The 21,263-nt window shown below is 44.1% G+C and overlaps 1 protein-coding gene across 6 annotated transcripts in view; it reads left to right on the forward strand.

The window, feature by feature from the left end:
- The window catches only part of TANC1 (tetratricopeptide repeat, ankyrin repeat and coiled-coil containing 1), a 200,435-nt gene that overhangs the window by 152,828 nt on the left and 26,344 nt on the right, over positions 1-21,263 (forward strand). For all 6 annotated transcript variants that reach the window (XM_074967381.1, XM_074967382.1, XM_074967385.1 and 3 more), the window contains 2 exons: positions 2,522-2,707; positions 14,669-14,747. In XM_074967381.1, coding sequence (XP_074823482.1) covers positions 2,522-2,707; positions 14,669-14,747 — 265 coding nt within the window. The remainder of the gene's footprint in view (positions 1-2,521; positions 2,708-14,668; positions 14,748-21,263) is intronic.

The following is a 21,263-nucleotide window of genomic DNA, read 5'->3' on the forward strand; positions in this document are numbered from 1 at the left end:
CTTGTTGTTGTGTTTTCCCCCTACAGATTAAACACTAGTTTTGGAGCTGCAAATATTTGGCAGAGAAATTGACTAGTTAGTATTTGCCACATGTATAAAATGCTCATTAACAGATACTTACTCCTGTTACTTGGATTGTAGGCTCTTTGGGACAGGGACCAGCTCTTTGTTACGACTTTATATACTACCTAACACAATGGGGCTCTGATCCATGACTGGGACTCCTAGGCACATAATACAAGGAAGAATAATATGCACCCAGATCGTGGAGACTTAAAGGCCAGAAGGAGGGACTCTTGTGATCATCTAGTCTGGCCCCCTGCCTAACACAAGCCATTGGACTTCCCTGAATTAATTCCTGCTTTAAATCCAATAGTGGTGGTTGCACTGGAATAATGGAGAGGCCTCTAAATGGGGTCATGCATTATTTAGTTCCTAAGTTGCTTGCTGATGGCAGAGATGTTGCTCCACACATCCTTTTCATTTGGCTCATGTTTTGTGGCTATACGTAATCACTTTCCATACCTAATGGAGCTGTATGAGAGACCAAAGGTAGAAAAAATAAATTAAATGCTTTCTACCCAAATTCTTGTTGCTGTTATAAAAATATAACCTAATAGCAAATTTAAAATAATCCCCGAAAAACCCACAATGCTATTTCTATGCCAGCTCTAGTGGATTAGTTTTACTTCTTACATTGAAAAATAGAAAAGCTCACAATCTAAAATGGAAACAGACAAAATAACTAGATACTGGAGAAGTGGTGGAAAGTTCCTGTTCTTTGTTTGTACTGACCATCACTTTCAGCATGCAGATGAGGAATTAGACAGGCTTGATCTTTTAGTGTTTTGGGGGAGGTGTTTTTAATTTAGCAGCCCTAGACTGACCCTCTCAGCTACTTTTTTACAAACTGATAGCCCAGACAGACACCTGCAGTATTAGCAAGGGGCTGGACAAGCTGGGGAATGAGTGACTTCCTTGAGGGGTGCGGTATAGGACTCCTTCCGACCCCACCTGCTTTCTCCTCTCCAGTGGGGTCAGATGCAATGTTCCTTACTTAAACTGTATCAGTTTCGTTGTGGGGGGATGAGAGTGCTGTCCTCCGCTGTTCTTGTTAGGCTGATGTAGCCTCTTCAGGCAGTTGCTGCTGCCCCAGCTGGCACAACCTTCACTGTTGATGCAAGAGTCTGAGAGTAGTGATGGTTTTCAACATGCAAAAGAAAAAATAAAGAAATGGTCAGTCAGAAGCCTCTCTAAATGTAAAATATACCTTTAAAAAAAAAAAAGTCCAGGGTTGGCCATTTACTCACCCTGACCCTGACTTTAATGAAAAATGACAGCATTGACCCCTTATTTTAATCCTTATCTATCTTATAGGGCTACAGGGTGTAGATCTGGAGGTGTAACAGAGCTAAATTAGAGTACTCCTTGTGTTTCTGGGAGAGCAAAGACTAACATTGTGTGTGACCACTATACACAGGTAAAGGCAGTGATACTTCTTGCACACCCCAGAGGGTCTAGGCATAATCAAGGGGGTGTGGGTGTGTAAGTCCTATAGCAAGAAATGGAGGGAACCCACAAACACACTGTGTCTTCTGGTAATCATCTTTTTATTTAAAGTTATTCAGTAGGAAAGCTGTTTTTATGTTAGCCTCTCCTTGTGTTTCTTTAATTTTACACAAACAGGGGAATTGTCACATAGTATAATAGAAAAGTAGGACTGGAAGAGACCTCAATTGGTCATCTAGTGCAGTCCCCAGCACTGAGGCAGGTCTAAGTATTATCTAGACCATCCATGACAGATGTTTGTCTAACCTGTTCTTAAAAACCTCCAGTGATGGAGATTCCACAACCTCCCTAGGTAATTTGTTCCAGTATTTAACTGCCCTGACAGGAAGTTTTTCCTAAGGTCTCACCTAAATCTCCTTTATAGTAATTTAAGCCCGTTACTTCTTGTCCTGTCCTCAGTGGATAAGGAGAACAGTTTATCACCCTTTTCCTTATAACAACCCCTTATATACTTGAAGACTATCATATCTCCCTTCAGTCTTCTCGTCTCCAGACTAAACAAACCCAGTTTTTTCAGTCTTTCTTCGTAGATTGTTTCCCCTATACCTTTACTCATTTTGTTGCTTTCTTCAGTTTGTCCACATCATTCCTGAGGTGTGGTGCCCAGAACTGGACACAGTACTCCAGATGAGACCTTGTCAGTGCTAAGTCGAGTGGAAGAACTACTTCTCATATCTTGCTTATGCCATTCTTGCTAATGTTCCGTTCCTCTAAATTCTAGCTCTGTGTTGAACCATAATTCCAAAAATATCACTTATAAATTAAAAGAAAAAATATTTATATAAAACTGATTTATTTATGTAGTACATAGTGTTCTGAAAGTATAATGTGAGTCATCAAACTTCCCATAAGATTATTATCAATTGCTTTGAGCTGAGTTTTGTTGTTGTTAGATCTGTTTTGAGAGCTCTGAGATTACTTATAACATTCAAATTTTTGTTCTTTCATACAGGCTGACTACCTAGACAAAAAAGGCCAATGTGCTTTGGTCCATAGTGCATTAAGGGGACACTGTGATATCCTTGATTATTTGCTCAACATTGACTGGACAGCTCCTTCCCATGAACAAATTTCACTGAAAAAATGTCATGCACTTCAGCAGGCATTGACAGCAGCTTCCAGTATGGGACACAGTCAGGTAGGTTAGTGGTTGGAATGTTTCAAAACTAATTTGAACTATCAAAATGGTTTAAATCATGCTTTATAATAATAAATACAAAAAGGAAAACTATTGCAGCTTCAAATGACTTTAATTGGATATCATCTTAGGTCTTAACTGTATATAGTGTTCATGGTTATTTAACCAAAAAGTCCTTTGTGTCTTGTTTTTGTTGATATGTAATTGTCAAATTACTTTTTCTTCACTATTCTTAAAACTGCTATATAGAATTCCTAATTGTGATTACTGTTAATCCATACAAATGAATCACTTCCTGCCTTAATCAAAGGCTTATTCTGCCTAGGATGGATTTTTTAAATTTTTCTTTTAAAAACCAAGAAAATACCATGCAGAAAACTACATTAAAAGAGCATTAGATTGCTTCACCTTCCAGCCTTAAACGCAGAAAGTACTAAAGTTAAGGTTGTATATGTAACCTTAACTCTGCACCCTTGTTGCATATGCCCTGAGATGCAGGGCTAGATCAGGGATGGGCAACTTGGAGCTACATCGAGCCCACCAGATCATTTTATTTGGCCTGCCAAACCCACCTCTGGGCAGGTGATCTCCCCGTGGCAAGGCCAGGAAGGGGGCAGGGTGTCACGGGAAGAGGGCCCTGTCTGCGTCCGGATGCGCGCATCACATAATACTCTGGCAAGAGCCAATGGGCTCTAGTGGGATGACATGCTCAGCACTGTGGGACAGGGGCTGCTGCTACGGGGTGAATATGGGTTGGGCTTGCATACCAACTCTCCCTCGCCCCACAGCCTCTTGCACCTTGTGGGCAGGATCTGACCCCTTCTGCTCCCCCCTCAATAACCCATGACACACACCCTAGCCCACCAAAGTGTTTTAATGGATTCTGTGGCTCTTTGCTATGTTAAAGTTGTCCATTCCTGGGGTAGGTCCTCAGAACTCAGTTGGACCAGCTTTGTCTGATACCCCAGTATGGCTGAAAAGGTGGTTTTAGTCTACTTATACAGTTTTCTAATTCTATGGCCAACAGGAGGCTGTTTCAGTTTTGACATGATTTAGAGCAGTCTTGAGACTTCTCTAAGTTGCACCCAGGCACAAAGAGCTGATGATAAAAAGAACGTAACAGCACCTTCTTCCCTACTCACACCTCCAAAATACCTCCATCTCCAGAGGCTGCAAAGAAAAATGTAAGACTGGCTATGGTGGCTATACACTGCTGGAGGATTACAATTCCATTAGGAAAATCTTCAGCTGGCCATTTAGGCTAACTTTAAGGCCTCATTCACATGGCTGCACCAGTTTAACTCAAATTGTTTTATAAACTGTTTGTTAAGCTGATACAAAACCCCTGTGTGGACATGGTTAAACTGATTTAAACGTGGTTTATATTGATTTAGCTTAAGTAGTTTCTTTACTGAACTAAGCCAAATCAATATAAAGAAGATTAAAATTGATTTAAGATTGTTGACCCAGCAATTTGCACTGGCTTAAATGATTTATTACAAAATACTTGTTAAAATAATATACATTGCACTGCCTTCCAAATCTGCCTTAAATAAGGATATATATTCTTTCACTATAGGCTTTTCTAAAGCGGTGAGCATCATAGAATCTGAGTGCCACACAAGCACTAATGAATTTATCCTTACAACACTGTTGTGAGGTAGATAAGTATTATGCTCCCCATTTTGTAGATGAGACCTGAGGCACAGAGTGAATTGTTGGAGGTCATACTACAGGTCATTGGAAAAGCCAGGGGGGGAACATAGATCTCCAAAGTCTCTAGTGCCTTAACTAGAGGACAGTTCTGTCTGTGATCCCCTGCTTTGTTTACTGAATGCTGTCCAGCTTCTACAATATAGGAGCCTGGGATACTTGGAGTGAATTAGGGTTCCTGCTGAAAAGATGGGATGTAATCATATTAATCTTTTTGTAGTAATGCATATGCAAAAGGGAGCAAAATTTAAGGCTGCATAGACAACATTGGTTCTTCTTCGAGTGATTGCTCATGTCTATTCCACAATCGGTGTGCATGCTTGCCAGGTGTACCAGTGCCGGAAGTTTTTCCCCTAGCAGTACCCATATGGGGGGAGTGCCCCAGCAACCCCTGGAGTGGTGCCTCCATGGCTGGTATAAGGGGAGCTGCGCACTCCCCCCACCCTCAGTTCTTTCTTGCCGCCAGTCAAGGTGCGTCAGAACTACTCTGCTCCAGCTTTGCTGCAGCTCATCCCCAGAACTGCTTGTTCATTCAGTGTTAGTACCTGTAGTTAGGTTTCAGAGTAGCAGCTGTGTTAGTCTGTATCCGTAAAAAGAAAAGGAGTACTTGTGGCACCTTTTGAGACTAACAAATTTATTAGAGCATAAGCTTTCATGAGCTACAGCTCACTTCATTTAATGCATACAGTGGAAAATATAGTGGGGAGATTTTATATACACAGAGACATGAAACAATGGGTGTTGTCATACAGACTGTAACAAGAGTGATCAGGAAAGGTGAGCTATTACCAGCAGGAGAGCGGAGGGGCGAGGGGGATCTTTTGTAGTGATAATCAAGGTGGACCATTTCCAGCAGTTTACAAGAACAGTAGGAGGGGAGATAGTTTTACTTTGTGTAATGACACATCCACTCCCAGTCTTTATTCAAGCCTAAATTAATTGTATCCAGTTTGCAAATTAATTCCAGTTCAGCAGTCTCTCGTTGGAGTCTGTTTTTGAAATTTTTTTGGTGAAGAATTGCCACTTTTAGGTCTGTAATCGAATGACCAAAGAGATTGAAGTGTTCTCTTTGACTGGTTTTTGAATGTTATAATTCTTGACGTCTGATTAGTGTTGCAAGGATAGGTTGTAGATCCTTGATGATGCGTTGGAGAGGTTTTAGTTGGGGGCTGAAGGTGATGGCTAGTGGCGTTCTGTTATTTTCTTTGTTGATTGACAGAGCCAGAAGAGTACCCAGAAGTTACCTACTACAGGACAGGCCCAACCTCTCCAACGCATCATGAAGGATCTACAACCTATCCTGAAGGATGACCCATCACTCTCACAGATCTTGGGAGACAGGCCAGTCCTTGCTTACAGACAGCCCCCCAACCTAAAGCAAATACTCACCAGCAACCACACAACAAAAACACTAACCCAGGAACCTATCCTTGCAACAAAGCCCGTTGCCAACTGTATCCCCATATCTATTCAGGGGACACCATCATAGGGCCTAATCACATCAGCCACACTATCAGAGGCTCGTTCACCTGCGCATCTACCAATGTGATATATGCCATCGTGTGCCAGCAGTGCCCCTCTGCCATGTACATTGACCAAACTGGACAGTCTCTACGTAAAAGAATAAATGGACACAAATCAGATGTCAAGAATTACAAAGTAAAACTATTTCCCCATGTTTATTCCACCCCCTCAACCCCCCACTGTTCCTCAGATATTCTTGTCAACTGCTGGAAATGGCTCACCTTGATTATCACTACAAAAGGTTTTTTCCCCCCGCTCTCCTGCTGGTAATAGCTCACCTTAAGTGATCACTCTCGTTACAGTGTGTATGGTAACACCCATTGTTTCATTTTCTCTATGTATATAAATCTCCTCACTGTATTTTCCACTGAATGCATTCCATGAAGTGAGCTGTAGCTCACGAAAGCTTATGCTCAAATAAATTTGTTTGTTTCTAAGGTGCCACAAGTACTCCTTTTCTTTTACCTGTAGTTAGTTAGCTGTTTGTTAGTTCAGTTAGAGCGCCCAGGCCAGGGCATTCCCTGTGCCCTGGGTTTTAAGTCGTGCGACACTTGTAGGCGATCTATGCCAAGGAGTGACCCACATGCGGACTGTCTCTGCTGTTTGGGAGAAGCCCATATCAGCGATCGTTGCAAAATTTGCAAGTTGTTTAAGCCTTGGACCGAGAGAAAGGGACATTAGGCTCCAGGCTATTCTGATGGAGTCGGCGCTGACCGCGACTCCGGCGTGCCGTTCCGAGTCGGCACCGCGGTGTTGGCACGCAGCATCCCTCCTGCACCATCGACCAGTCAGCACCGCTCCCTGTCCATGGGGCACACCAAGAAGGCTAGAAAGACGCCTTCTTCGCAGCGGCACTGAAGTAAACCTGGGACAGAGGTTAGACCCATGTCGGGCAGTCCTCAATCCCCACGGGCCTCTAAGCTTCTGACTGAAGTCGAGCAGAGTAGCCCAGCACATTCAGAGCAGGCCTCCCCAAATGTCCAGATGCCCTCCACGCTGGAGGCCGATAGGCAGTCCGGGATGTTATGTCCATGCCAGTACCAGGAGCACCGCCAGCTCTATGCTCCAGCGGCAAGCCACTGCGGGGATCTCTGCGGTCACTCCCGGCTCGGTATTGGTCTCGTTTGAGGGAACGTTCCTAATACCGTTCGCCACGCAGTGACTATTGAGGGCAAAGTCCACGGGGAGTTCCCTCGACTCCCACCAGGCTGTCTGGTTGGGTTCCGTCCGACTGAGACTCTCTGCACCGCTCCACCTCAAGGAGCGAACACTGACTGGACTGAGGCAGACGTCGCCAAAGGTCCTCGTCTTGGAGGAGTTATCTCAGCCGGTCATGGCATGGATGTCGACACCGTTCCTGCTCGGAATCCTGCTCCGAGACCCCGCCAAGGCAACGCCTCCGCAGCCCCGGGTGTCGATTGCCAGTGTCTCGTGGGCGCGGTTCTGCCCATCGGAGCTGATCGCAGAGCAGCTGTTACTGACAGTACTGGTCCTCCACATTGGGATCGCGCTCCCGTGGTCAGCGTCACTCCTGGCACCGCCGGTCCAGGGACAGCCACAAGTCATATGTCACTGTGGCCTCCATTCGTAGCTGACCATTGATGGGCCAGGCCGAACAACCGGCTCTGCAGGTGCAGTGGCACCGGGCCCCATGGCCGGCCCAATGATACCAGTGGGCACCGTGGCCCCCAACGCAGCCCCTGGTGTGGGCTCGCTTGGTGGCCTGAGCCTCAGAAGCACCATTGGCCTTCCTCTCCAGACCTCCGAGGAAGGAGTCGATGGGACGTACATCCTCGGCACCGTGCCCAGAGACCGACCAGGTGGTGGACCCTCCGGCGCCAGCAGACACCCACAGTACCGCACCAGACTCCTCGCCCTCCCTGGATGAGGTGATTATGGCCCCGCCCCCCTCCGTCCCGCAGGAGGACTTTAGGGCCCAGCAAGATCTCTTAAAAAGGGTGGCATCAAGCCTCCACCTCCAGGCAGAGGAGATGGAGGAGCCCTTCGACTCCCTATTTAATGTGCTGTCCTCTTCAGCACCAGGCAGGGTAGCCTTGCCTCTCCATGAAGGGGTGGCAAAAATTTCAAATGCCCTGGGGCAAACACCGGCCTCATTGGCCCTCATCTCTAAGAGGGCAGAACGCAAGAACTTTGTACCTGCCAAGGGACACGAGTACTTATACACCCACCTGGCACCCAACTCCCTGGTGGTCGAGTTGGTCAACCATAGGGAATAGCAGGGTCAGCCAGCCCCTATCCCAAAAAATAAAGATTCACGGAGGCTGCACTCTTTTGGAAGAAAAATGTATTCATCCTCAAGGTTTCAGTTACGAGTCGCAAACCACCAGGCTTGAGCAGAGACTTCTCTCAGCATCAGTGGTCTCTCCACCCAGAGGTGGCTCACAGGCTTTTCCAAGTGTGGGGGACTCCCCAGGTGGACCTGTTCATGATTCGACAGAACCGGCGCTGTTCCCGGTTCTGCTCCAGGGTGGGACTGGGATGGGACACTATCTCCGATACATTCCTCCTGTCCTGGTCAGGCCAGTTTCTCGATGTCTTTCACCCGTTCCCACTGATCAGCAAGGTCCTGGGAAAAATAAAGACGGACAAGGCCTGGGTCCTTCTGATTGCCCCAGCAAGGCCCAGGCAACATTGGTACAGGACCCTCACAGACCTGGCGGTTGCTCCGCCATGGCTATTGCTCTTCTGCCTGGACCTGCTCTCCCAGGACCAGGGCCGTTTCCTCCACCCCAGCCTAGTGGTTCTCCACCTCACAATGTGGCTGCTCAGTGTTTAGGTAGGGAGGAAAGGACGTGCTCAGAAGGGGTTCAACGCATCCTCCTAGAAAGCAGGCGGCCCTCCATGCGCCGCACCTACTTGGCAAAGTGGTCTGGTTCTCCAGATGACCAAATGAGCAGGGCGTTTCCCAGGTGGCTGCCCCGATCCAGCTTATCCTGGACTACCTTCTCCACCTTAGAGCCCAGGGCCTGGCGCCCTCGTCAGTCAAGGTGCACCTGGCAGCCATATCAGCCTTCCATCTGCCGGTGCAGGGTCACACGGTATTCTCCCATGCTGTGACTGTCCGGTTCCTCAAGGGGTTTGACCATCTCTTCCCATGTGCTAGGTCCCCGGTCCCGCAGTGGGACCTAAACCTGGTGTTGGCCCGTCTCACGGGGCCCCCGTTTGAGCCGCTAGCCACATGCTCCTGGTCCCACCTACTCGTGGTCGCAATCATGTCAGCCAGGAGGGTCTTGGAGCTCAGGGCCCTGACCTCTTAGACGTCATACCTGGTTTTCCATTAAGACAAGGTCCAGCTCCGCCCACACCCTGCGTTCCTCCTGAAGGTGGTCTCCACCTATCACATGGGTCAGGACATTTTTCTGCCTGTCCTCTGCCCCAAGCCCCACTCGTCCAGTGAGGAGCACCATCTCCATATGCTTGATGTGCGATGGGCTCTGGCTTTCTTCCTCTAGTGGACCAAGCCGTTCAGGAAGTCTTCGCAACTGTTCATTGCCTCGGCTGAGCGCATGAGGGGTCGATCGATCTCCACTCAGCAGCTCTCCAACTGGATCACTTCATGCATCCATACCTGTTATGGTCTGGCAGGTATCCCCCCCCCACTGATTGTGAAGGTGCACTCGACTAGAGCACAAGCCTTGTCGGCTGTCGTCTTGGCCCACGTCCCCATCTAGGACATTTGTAGGGTTGCCACATGGTCTTCGGTTCACACGTTCACCTTGCACTATGCAATTGTTTCCCAAACCAGAGATGACGCTGAGTTCGGCAGGGCTGTACTCCATCCCGAGAATTTGTGAACTCCTACCCACCTCCAACAGATCTATTCCAACTATTGTGGAATACACATGAGCAATCCCTCAAGGAAGAAAAGACAGTTACCTTTTCCGTAACTGATCTTCTTCGAGATGTGTTGCTCATGTCTATTCCACATCCTGCCCTCCTTCCCCTCTGTCGGACTTGTGGCAAGAAGGAACTGAGGATGGGGGGAGCGCGGAGTGCCCCTTATACCGCGCTATGGAGGCGCCACTCCAGGAGTCGCTCGGGCACTCCCCCACTATGGGTACTGCTAGGGGAAAAACTTCCGGCACTGGTGAATGTGGCGAGTACGCACACCTATTGTGGAACAGACAGGAGCAACACATCTCGAAGAACACCAGTTACGGAAAAGGCGTAATGACGCACTCAAAATTTAGAAAATAATAAAATTAATCTTCTTTAAGTGTGTTTTTGTTTATAGAAATAAAAATAAACATATGATCCATCTATACTACTGTGATAGGCACACTAAAAATGAATATAAATAGAATGCGCACATATCTTATTCGTATTTAACTATGGATGCATGTGATGTGTTCATTGAGAAAACAGATTCATATATTCCTCTTGGGAATAGAGTCTAGACAGTAACTTGAGATACATTTAGAAAGATCAAATGGGGAAGATTCAGCTTCTGTGTATGTGTCCAATATGTGATGCAACAAAATGACACAGGAAACTTAATATTATAGAAATAATGTTTGTTGTAGGAAAAGTTTTTCCTATTGTTTTAGAACTCTGCTCTTTTAAAGTGGTTTACACTAATAAAACTGACAGCTAAATACTCTCACTATGAGACGTAGAATGAACTTTTCAGTTTACACACTCTTTCATGGAGAATCAATATGCATGAAGTATTTGAAAATCCACTTTACCTTCCAACAAGTATTTGGTCCATTACTGAATACATTTGTTTTTGAGGATAACACTTACTATTGTGAGGGGAGTGTTAACTTCAACAGATATGAGGCCACTCATGGCTTACACTACCTAGTGAAGATTATCTCCACTGCTGCATCTTAAAGATGAAGTGGAGTGCTTTTTAAATTAAATAAATCCAAAAGTCTCTGAAGCTCATAAATCACTAAACAGATTTTAATATAAATGTATTTTAAAACAAAATAGTTGAAAGTCATTTCCTCTCTTACATGACAAGACATGAGTTCAGAATTCTGTTTCTCTTGCCTGTTTGATTAGATCAGTGCACCTAACATTGTATAAGGAGCCTATTTAGTAGCTGTTAGGGTTATCCAGTCTGGCAGGTATAACATTCATTAATTTGCATTTTGGCAGGTGAAAAAACCCTCTTGATTAACTTTTCAAAATGTTACATATTTGTAATTTTAAGGTTCTGTGAATATTCAGATGAGAGGTTTTTTTTTTAAGCATTTAGTTCCCATTCTAAGATTTACCACATCCAATCAGTAGTGAAGTGAGAAAACTAGATTCAGAGAAAAAACATTGTGCTAAAGCATTTAGTAATTTTTCAACAATTAGATATATTCTTTATGTGCTAGGGCTGGGATTTTCCAAGAGTCCTTAGGAAGCAAGGCACCAAAAACCCATTGTTAGGTATCCTAAATCCCTTAGGCCTCTTTGAAAATCCCACCTAAATTGACGTTTATATATCCATAGGGCCCTACCAAATTCATGCCCATGAAAAATGCGTCACGGACCGTGAAATCTGGTCTTCCCCCGTGAAATCTGTTTTTTTTGTGTGCTCTTACCCTATACTATTCAGATTTCATGGGGGGAGACCAGTGTTTCTGAAATTAGGGGTCCTGACCCAAAAAGGAGTTGCAGGGGGGTCCCAAGGTTATTTTAGGGCAGTCATGGTATTGCCACCCTTACTTCTGCATTGCCTCAGAGCTGGGCTGCCAGAGAGCAGCAGCTCTGAAGGCAGTGCCCGGCCAGCAGCAGCACAGAAGTAAGCATGGCCACCCTTACTTCTGCACTGCTGCCTTCAGAGCGGGGCGTCTGGAGAGCAGTGGCTGCGGGCCCAGCTCTGCAGGCAGCAGCACAGAAGTAAAGGTGGCTATGCCATCCTTACTTTTGCGCTGCTGTTGACGGTGGCTCTGCCTTCAGAGCTGGGCTCCCAGCCAGCAGCCGCTGATCTCCGGCTGCCCAGCTCTGAAGGCAGTGCCACTGCCAGCAGCAGTGCAGAAGTAAGGGTAGCAGTACCACAACCTCCTACAATAACCTTGTGACCACCCCCACCCCCCCAACTCCTTTCGGGTCAGGCCTTCTACAATTACAACGCCATGATATTTCAGATTTAAATAGCTGAAATCATGAAATTTACGATTTTAAAAAATCCTTTGACCATGAAATTGACCAAAATGGACCGTGAATTTGGTAGGGCCCTATATATTAGGAAACACAGTTCACAAAAAAGTGTATTCAAGCCAACTTTATTTTGTATAGTATCTTTCATATAATCTATATCCAGTGGTAGAGTAAGATAGTACATGTGAGCTGTCTCCATTTATCTTAATGATGTATTAACTCTTAACCTTAGTGACAATTTAAAGGTAAGCATTAAGTATCTCACTGATCATTTCTGCAGAAAAATCCATAATTTCTGGAGTTCTTTGTTGGCGTTTGACTAGAATATCACTATTTTTCATTAATCTGCTATCTCTGTTCCCTAGTCTGACTGTATTCCAGAATGCTTTAAAGAATTAAGGTTACAAAATAATAGAATTAAGATATATCATTGAGGGAGAAAAGAGGTCTTACATCTGTGTGAAATATGATGGAGAATCAGTGTGAATGGGAAATACAAGAAGGATATTCCAGATGGCAGAAGCTGAATAGAAGACTCTCCCAGCAATGTTGCAAAAGTTGAAGGGAGAGAGTGGAGGCAACTGCTAAAAAAGTGAAGGGAGAGGAGTAGAGAGATTTAATATCTGTGTGATCAAGTTGTAGATGTTTATAAAAGCAAGAGTGGCATTCCTAAACTGTGTTTTGGAATGTTGAGTTAGTAGAATTGTTCTAGTAGAGGGCTGATATGGTGGTTTTTGTTCATGTGTACATTTAAAAAAAAGTGAGCAGCAGCTTGTTGTGCATCTGGCATCTTGCAAGCTGGATTTTGAGAGGTCGCAGAGAAGGTGATAGGAGATAGTGATTATGCTGTTCAGTATATTTTCTTTCTTGTTTTCCTTACATATTGGTGGCTGAGAATGAAATCCCAGATGTGTATTGCATTCATAGTTTTATTTTCGTCATGGCTGCTCATCTCAGTTTGATTCTACACTTAACATATATCTTTCAAACTTATTTTGCAACATTTTGTATCTCATTTAATTTCCTTAGGTAGTTATGGATCCAATATTTTAGCCAGCATATCTTCCAAGTGCCCTGCAGAAGATCTGGTTGAAATGTTGAAGGTGTAATTATTTGATACAATGATAAATTTGCAATAACAAATACTGCAGAGCAGTATGAAATGTGAACAGTGTTATTTTAATTCCTGAGTAGGACTCAGGTCTTGAGAAACTGGGCTAAAAGAGAGATAAAGATAAAAACTTGTCTTTTGCCACCCTTGGAATTTATTGCCACTATCTGCTATCAAACATATGGTAGAGAAGTGTTTTTGTAAGGAGAAGAGCCTTGACAGACCTGGCAAACTTTTGATTTAAAAGCTGGAAGTGCTCTGCAAAATGAGTATTGGGTCATGGATTGTGGTAAATTTGAGATGAGGCAAAAATTCCTTCACACAAATAAAAGTTTATTTCTAATCCGTTGATGAAGGTGAAACCTGCCAGTTCCTTCATAGTACAAAACTGGCCACAGTAATCATTCAGTACCAAAACATTTTCTTGCCATCTAAAATCTCTGCCTTTTCGCCCTCTCACAGCCTTTATAGGGCAATAGGGTAGCTAAATTCCTCATTGCTGGAAAAATTCCACCAAGCAGGTATGAAAAAGTGCAATAGAATTTTCTGACTTTAAGATGAATGTAAAGAATAGAATTAATCCACCATACATTCCACACAATATTTCTTGAAATACGTTCGGTGCTCATGCAGCCTGGGGCTCCTCTCCACTCCATTCCTCCTCTCTGACATCCTGTACCTTAGTTGACACCCAAAACTTCTGCTAATGTGGATTCTCTTTCTCCCCTGCCCCACTTCCTTTGCTGCAGTCTCAATGGTCCTGTCCACACTGCAGTTTACACTGTTAGGAAATTGCTTTAAATAAGTCATTTAATGCTATTGTACTTGCTAGTGCTAAGAGGGCATAACTTTATTAAAATGCTTTTTAAAAAAAACATTGCAAGAGAGGTCTTCAGTGTTCTTAAAAACAAACAAACAAAAAAACCCCACTCGTAACAAAGTTATGCTCTGTCCGCACTGAGCAGCATAACTCTCTAAAGTGGAAAAAGATTTTAAAGGCTGCAACTAAAAATTGTGGTGTAAAGTGAGCATAGAACGGGCATGGGAGTCTATATTATTCAAGATGGGTCTAAAAACATGCTTTTTTGATTATAACTGGAGTGGAAAGTGTTGTATTCCTTGTGGGAAAACATGGTATTAACCAAGCCTTACAGGACTTAGGCCAAACTGGCACTCTTTTTTGCATTGTCTGTCCTTGATTATGCTGGCATATTGAGGAGCTCATTAAAATCATTAACATGTAAAACACCCTAAAATGATTAATAGAAATATACTGGGTTTATTTTTTTTAATGATTTTGAATGATTTTATAGAGTAGAAAATTAATCTTAAAATGAAGTTGTACCCCAAATAATACTGAACTTTTGCTTGGTCCACATGTGTTAGGAGAGAAGCAATCTCATTGCTGAAACCTTAATCTATTTGTGTACGCAGCAAAATGACAACCTAATGTTTTTTTCTAACTCTTTAATTTCTTTAACTATTTTTGACAGGTGGTTCGTTACCTCTTTGGGGTTGAAAAGGAACATGAAATAGACATTAATAACACTGATGCATTGTGGGGAGAAACAGGTATTTTATTTCTTATTTTTCCTAATGAGAGTTGCTCACATAAGATTATTGGAAGAGATTTTAATTTGATTTAAACTGCTTTGTACATTCATCACAGGAAATTCACAATAAATCAGAATACAAAAGATTTTGTAATGACAATGCCAAACTTAATAAAAAGCCCAACCATTGTTTTATAAATGGGGTGGGAGATAAAATTTATACAAGTATAGAAATGAGTAATTTCTTAATGAAACTACAGATTTTCATAGTTAGGACCTTATGCCAGTGGGGTGAGTTAGGGCCATCCCTGTGCAATCCTAATTTATGCCAGAGTTGAACAGCCTTGAATCGGGACTCACCCTGCGGCACTCACCTCCACTTTTTCTGAGAATAAGTCCAGAAAGAATTAAGCTGCAGTTTTGAAATGGGAAGTTTTAGAAATATAATATTTAAGAAAAACATAGAGGGAAATAAGGGACTGTGTTAAATAGACACTTCTAAAAAATTATTGGGTCTCATCAGATTAATATGGCTTGTGAACAGATATGCTAATTTATGCACTCTGGAAACTTCTCACATTTTCAGTGTGCCTATGTGAACTCATATTTGTGCTGCACACTCTTAACTAGAGCTGGGCAAAAAAATCTCGGTGGATAAGGCACTCACGTAGAGATGAGAGAGACTCAAGTTCAGGTCCCTGCTCCAGTGACTACTGCCAACAAACTAAAAAAACTGCATAATTTTCACAACTCTGCTCTTAATGCATTTAGAAATGTATCATGCAAATATATCTTGCCCAGGAATTTCTGAAAGGTGACAATCCTGTGTAGCACAGTTGAGAGAGAGGTTGGTGAAGTAGGTGGTTGGAAGGTGTCAAAGATAGAAAGGGCTGGAAGAGGGAGTAAAGAGTGGCCAAGGGAAACAGTGTGTTTTGTGTGTGCTTGTTTTAAAAAGAAAAATTGTATAAATGTTAAAAACATGGAAAAATAATAGGAGTAAACAGCGGAAGGATGATGACGTGCCTATGAGGTACCAGATGGTACCAGATATGAGAGAGGAGTTCTTTGAGTGATTGCATATGTCCATTGCACTGTATGTGTGTGCGTGTCCCGAGCATAGTCGCCGGAAGTTTTCCCATCTGTGTACCTGGCAGGTCGGCTCTGTCACCCTCTGGTGCTGCATGTGCACAGCACCGGTATAAAGGGCCCAGCTGACTCCGCGCCCCCTCAGTTTGTTCTTACCAGCCAGACAGTCGCTGGAACTGCTGTCCTTGCTACAGCAAGATTTTCTCAGTGGTCTTTGTTTTCTTAATAGTTGTATATAGTTAGTGTTTTAAATAGTTTTTAGTCTTAGTTAGTATAATTCGTTTTTTCTCTGTTAGTGGAGTTTCGTCCGTTCCCAGTGCCGAGGCATGCCTCAGGTGCTGGGCTTCAAGCCCTGTGCCTCCTGCAGCAAGGCTATGCCTTTGAGCAACCTGCACTCTAGCTGCCTAAAGTGCTTGGGTGAAGCTCACACCAGGGATAGCTGTCAGATCTGCAGCAATGTAAAACCCCGTACGAAGAAGGACTGGGAGGCTAGGTTAAAGTTCCTGCTGTTGGAGGTGGCGCTGAGACCTTCCTGCGAGCTGTGCCAGTCAGACTTAGCGTCAAGCATCTCAGTATTGGTGAGGAGCACTCCTCCCACCATGCAGGAGTCCCAGCACCATTTGCCATACCCAGTGCCTAGGCAAAAGCACAGGAAGTTGTCAGCCGAGAGGGGACATTCCCCAACTCCGAAGAAGGCCAGGCACGGGAAGCAGAGCAGATTGTGACCTAAGTCAGGCCACTCCTCTGCCTTGGAATTGCAGTTGACACCTTTGTTTCTGGCCCTTACACTGCTACTGTTGAGTCTGTACCAGAGAAACCATCAGCGCCAGAGGGACAGTGCGGCACCAGCACCATTGTGTCCATCCAAGGCGGAGGCATGTGCTGCCGCTAGAGACCTGCTAGATCATCGCCGGCAGTACAGGAGTCGGTGGCATCAGTACTGGGGGCAGGAGGGACCATGTAGCCCCCACTGGCTGCTTTGTTCTGGGCCGCGTGGTACCGTTTAGAGTGAAACTGACCATACTGGCCCCAATAAAAGCTTCCCTGCCTCGGCACTAATCTCCGGCCCTGGTGGCAACCGCAACTCCGTGGCCACCGGAGGAGACTTGTCATTGGAATTGGAGGTTGGGTCATACTCCTCTCGGCTGACCGCCCCCTCCTCCCCCCCGCTACTCCAGTCCCTACCCTACCATGGACCATAGCACAGGAGTGCCATCGAGTGCTTGGCCTAGTGGTCACTGGCCCATGTCAATGCCCTTTTGGAACCCTTGGGGGTTTCCCCCAATCCCAGGGCCCCATTCGAGACACTCATAGTTGGTGGCCTCCAAGAGAAGGGCACTTCCATCCCTTCAGGCAGCACTCGATCTGGACTCCAATTCCAAAGCTGGTGCCGAATTTGAGGAACCGGCTCTGTGGGATCCTGTTGGCCTCTCCTTGAAGGGGAGAAGGAGTGTCCTCAGCCAGTGCAGGCTGCCTTCTCCCTAGATGAGGCTGTGTCAGGAGCGGGCATGTCGCCTCTGCAAGATCACTATAAGGCCCACCAGGAGCTGCTGAAGAGGGTGATCTCAATCTTGGGCTTACAGGCGGAGGTAGTGAAGGAATTCTCCAATAGCCTGGTTGACATTCTGGCCATGGCGGGCCCGTCAAAGGTAGCCCTGCCTCTCAATGAGGCCATTGTGGACCTGCTGAAAGCCCTTTGGCAACCCCCTGATTCCCTTTCCACCACCTCAAAAAGAGGTGAAAGGAAGTACTTTGTGCACACCCAGGGTTATGAGTTCCTTTATGCTCATCCCTCCTTCTCCCCCGGATCCCTGGTGGTGTCTGTGGCCAACGAGAAGGAGAGGCAGGGTCTGCAAGTGGTGACTTCTAAGGCAAAAGACTCCAAGAAACTGGACCTTTTTATTAGTTTACCTTACTAGGGGGCTGCACCTTAGGATCTACTGGGCAGATACGACTTTAACATGTGGGACTCCATGTTGAAGTTCAAGGTCTCGCTTTCTAAAGAGACTAGGCAGTAGTTCTCCTCACTGGTGGAAAGGGGAAGTCGCTAGCCAAGGCTTCCTTGCAAGCTGCCCTGGATGCAGTGGATTTGGCAGCCAGGTCCACGGCCTCCATCACGCGGTGGCCATGCACAGAAGTTCATGGCTTCAGTCTCCTGCAAGAGGTCCAGCAAACCCTTCATTACCTCCCCTTTGATGGAGCATTGCTCTTTTCAGAGCAGACTGACATGAAGCTCCATGGACTGAAGGACTCCAGAGTGACCCTCAAGTCCCTGGGATTGTATACGCCAGAGACTTCGAGAAAGCACATCAGGCCTAAGCAGTCTTCCTGGTACTCCGCTGTGCTGTCCCGTCAAAACCCACAGAGGAGATGGAGCAGTGGTTTTAAAAGCAGACCGCCACCCCCTTCTACCTCGGCATCAATGTCTGCCCTATCCAGACATCCAGGGGCTCTAAGCAGGCTTTTTGATGGGATGCTTGAGGACGTTGTACCAGGTCCTGTGTTTCCAGATTCTGTTTCCCCTTTATTTTTGGACTGCCTGTCCCACTTCATCATGGCATGGCCCCATATCACCATGGAATGTTGGGTGCTGAGCATGGTGAAAATGAGATATACCCTCCAACTATTTTTTTCCAGACCTGTATTCTACATTTGCAGAATGCTGTTTGCTGTTTTAGAAATCCACATCAGTGCTGTTTGGTTGATAAGAACATCATTGGGAGGCCTGCCACAGAGGTATTTGAACAGTCTCACAGTTTTCCAAAAGCATCTCTGTATGAAGATAGATGGATATGTAGGGGGTTTGGAAGATGTAGGCTGAAACATTACCCACTTTGTAATAAGACTGATCAAAAGCCTGTAATTCGTGGCAGCTGTGGCAAACATTTCAGTTACATATGCTGCAGTTCAATCTGAATCGTCTGAGTGCATTGTCTTCAGCATACAAGAACTTGTAGATGAGAACTTCAAGAGATAGTTAATTCTCTTGATTAGAGGAAAATAATTCCTTGTAACACAGTGAAGGGGAGATAAATATTTTAGTTCTTATTTTATTTTTTGTTATGTTTATGTGCCAGATCTAAGAATGCGTCCGTACACTTGTTCCATGGTTATTGATAGCAAGAGAACTCGGGACTTTCAGTACCAAAAACACAAACCTGTCCGCCAATCACTAAAGGAGAGGGAGACATGTTCATATACACTTCGCCAGTGTTATTACAGTATACTTATTCAACTAAGTGTACTTTTCTTTTTCATTAAATGTAGTTTGTATATTTTTGTTTATAATGGTTTAATGTGTCTTAGAATAGTTAACATATGTAAGATCCACTTATTTGAAGGCCTGCTGCACTAGCACTAATCACCTCCTAATTTTTTTGTTTGTTTAAGAAATATTAATTAGAATGGTATCTTGTCCAAAATGGGAATCCAGTCAGGTGATAGGTATGTGGGGATCTGATAGAGTGGAAGGTGGGGTGGAATGGCAGCGAGGGGAAGCTGAGTGGGAACATGTCCTAGGTTTCTTCTCTCAATTCCTCTTTTTCTCACCTTGAAAAAGGTAAAGGGCCCTTTCATGCTGTTGCTCTGTCTTCCCAGTCTCTCTTCTGTCCACACTCTTTCCCTTTGGGCCTCACATCTGTCTCTTTATCCTGTATTTATATGTCTGCAATCCCCCCCCCCCCACTTTTCTCTTTCAACCTTCTGGAAACTCTCTGCAAGCACCTATGTACTCTGTACCCTCTGACTTCCCCAGCTGGTATCTCTGCCTCTTTTTCTTTGCATTGCAGTTTAGTATCTTAAACCACCTGATATGTCTAAAAGTGTATTGGCAACCTGAGAATCTTATTACAATATTGTCCAGTTTGTATTTTGTGATGGACTAGGCATTTTAAGTTGCCATATTGCTGTAGTTCTATTTAACACTGTAGACGTACACAGCTTTTAACAGTCTGCAAAATATGCAAAACAGAAAACCCAGTTCGTGCCTTGAAGAGTTTACAGTCTAAGCACATAAGATTGCTTAGTGTCAAATCAATAAAATATCTCTCTATATATTTTGAGTGCCCTAAAGCATGAGGAACTGTGCGCTTATCAGTTCTTACATTTCAAAATGGATTAACCTCTTAGAACATTTTGATCATGTCATCCTTTGATTTAGTTAATTAATTCTCCTATACCTGCAATGCAAAGGAATTTATCTTATGGAGATGGTTAAATTAAATGAAGAGTTTAGTGACAAACCAGTTGGGAGTTAATCAGCTGAGTAAAACTATAGGGTGGCTGTGTAAGCAGTCTGGATTTGAAGGATTTTATTCTAATCACAGCTAAAGAGCTACAGCTGCTACATGTCTTTATAATAATAGACTTAAATAGCAGTTAATTTTGTAAGAACCCTGGGCACAGTTCGTGTAATGCAGTTCATGAGTGTCTAAGAAGAGGTCCTGACCTTTGCACACTAGTGTGTGAGACCTGAAATTTCTCAGTGTAAATTGAGACAGAAATGGTGTGCCTTCATTCACTAATCACAAACGTATGCCCAACAGTGGGATAGTGTGTGGCAGCCTGTAATCTGAAGGACTCGTTTTAGTGAAGCGATATTACCGATCAGATTAGGCTGCAAATTTGTTTTAGCATTATTTTTTAGAACCAGCGAGAGAACTCAGGACTTCCTGTATCAATGTAAAATATTTTATAACCTGTTGAACATATCTTTCAGATTCTAAATAGCTACTGTATGTTTTTCTTTTATTCACTGCTGTCTCTGTTTAAAATTAGATTTTGAAAAGCATTTGTGCCCCATTGCAAAATCTGTGACCTTCTGTATAAATTTCAGCAGAAGGCTGGCAAATGGAAATAAAACTTTATGATCCTTCAGTATTTCAAAAAGAGTTGAAAATAAGTATAATAAAAAATGTGAAACTAAATGACTTCTCATGTGACTCTATCGCTTTTAGTTTTCAGCTCAATATGTAAAGTGTGGATTTAAAACATGGTAGTGTGGATTCATAAGGTGAGAATTGATCACAAGCATCAGAGGATGAAATTCAGTAAATGTTTTAATAATGAGATTGGAATAAAAGCCGAAAATGAACAATAATGGAGGGACATATAATTATCACTTGTGCCACTCTACCAATAAAAGGCTGAAAATATTAATGTCAATTAATTTGTCAATCTCTTCTTAAAGAAGGCTCTAGGATTGAGGTCACAGAATGTGGCATGTGGCAAACTACTGTACAAGTGGTGTTTGATTGACATGACTTCTAAGAGTTGCTGATGAAAATAGCCTTAGAATATTAAATAACTTGATTTAGTATGTGACCTTGAAAATCCTTGATTGTCTCTGTGAGCAAAAAGTGGTGGTTATTGCAGGGCCTTATTTCTTTTACTTCAGACATGCTCACACACTATAAAACTAAATATAACAAAGTATCATCTCATTCTTTCT

The sequence above is a fragment of the Natator depressus genome, chromosome 11 (assembly GCF_965152275.1).
Source record: "Natator depressus isolate rNatDep1 chromosome 11, rNatDep2.hap1, whole genome shotgun sequence".
Lineage (NCBI taxonomy): Eukaryota > Metazoa > Chordata > Testudines > Cheloniidae > Natator > Natator depressus.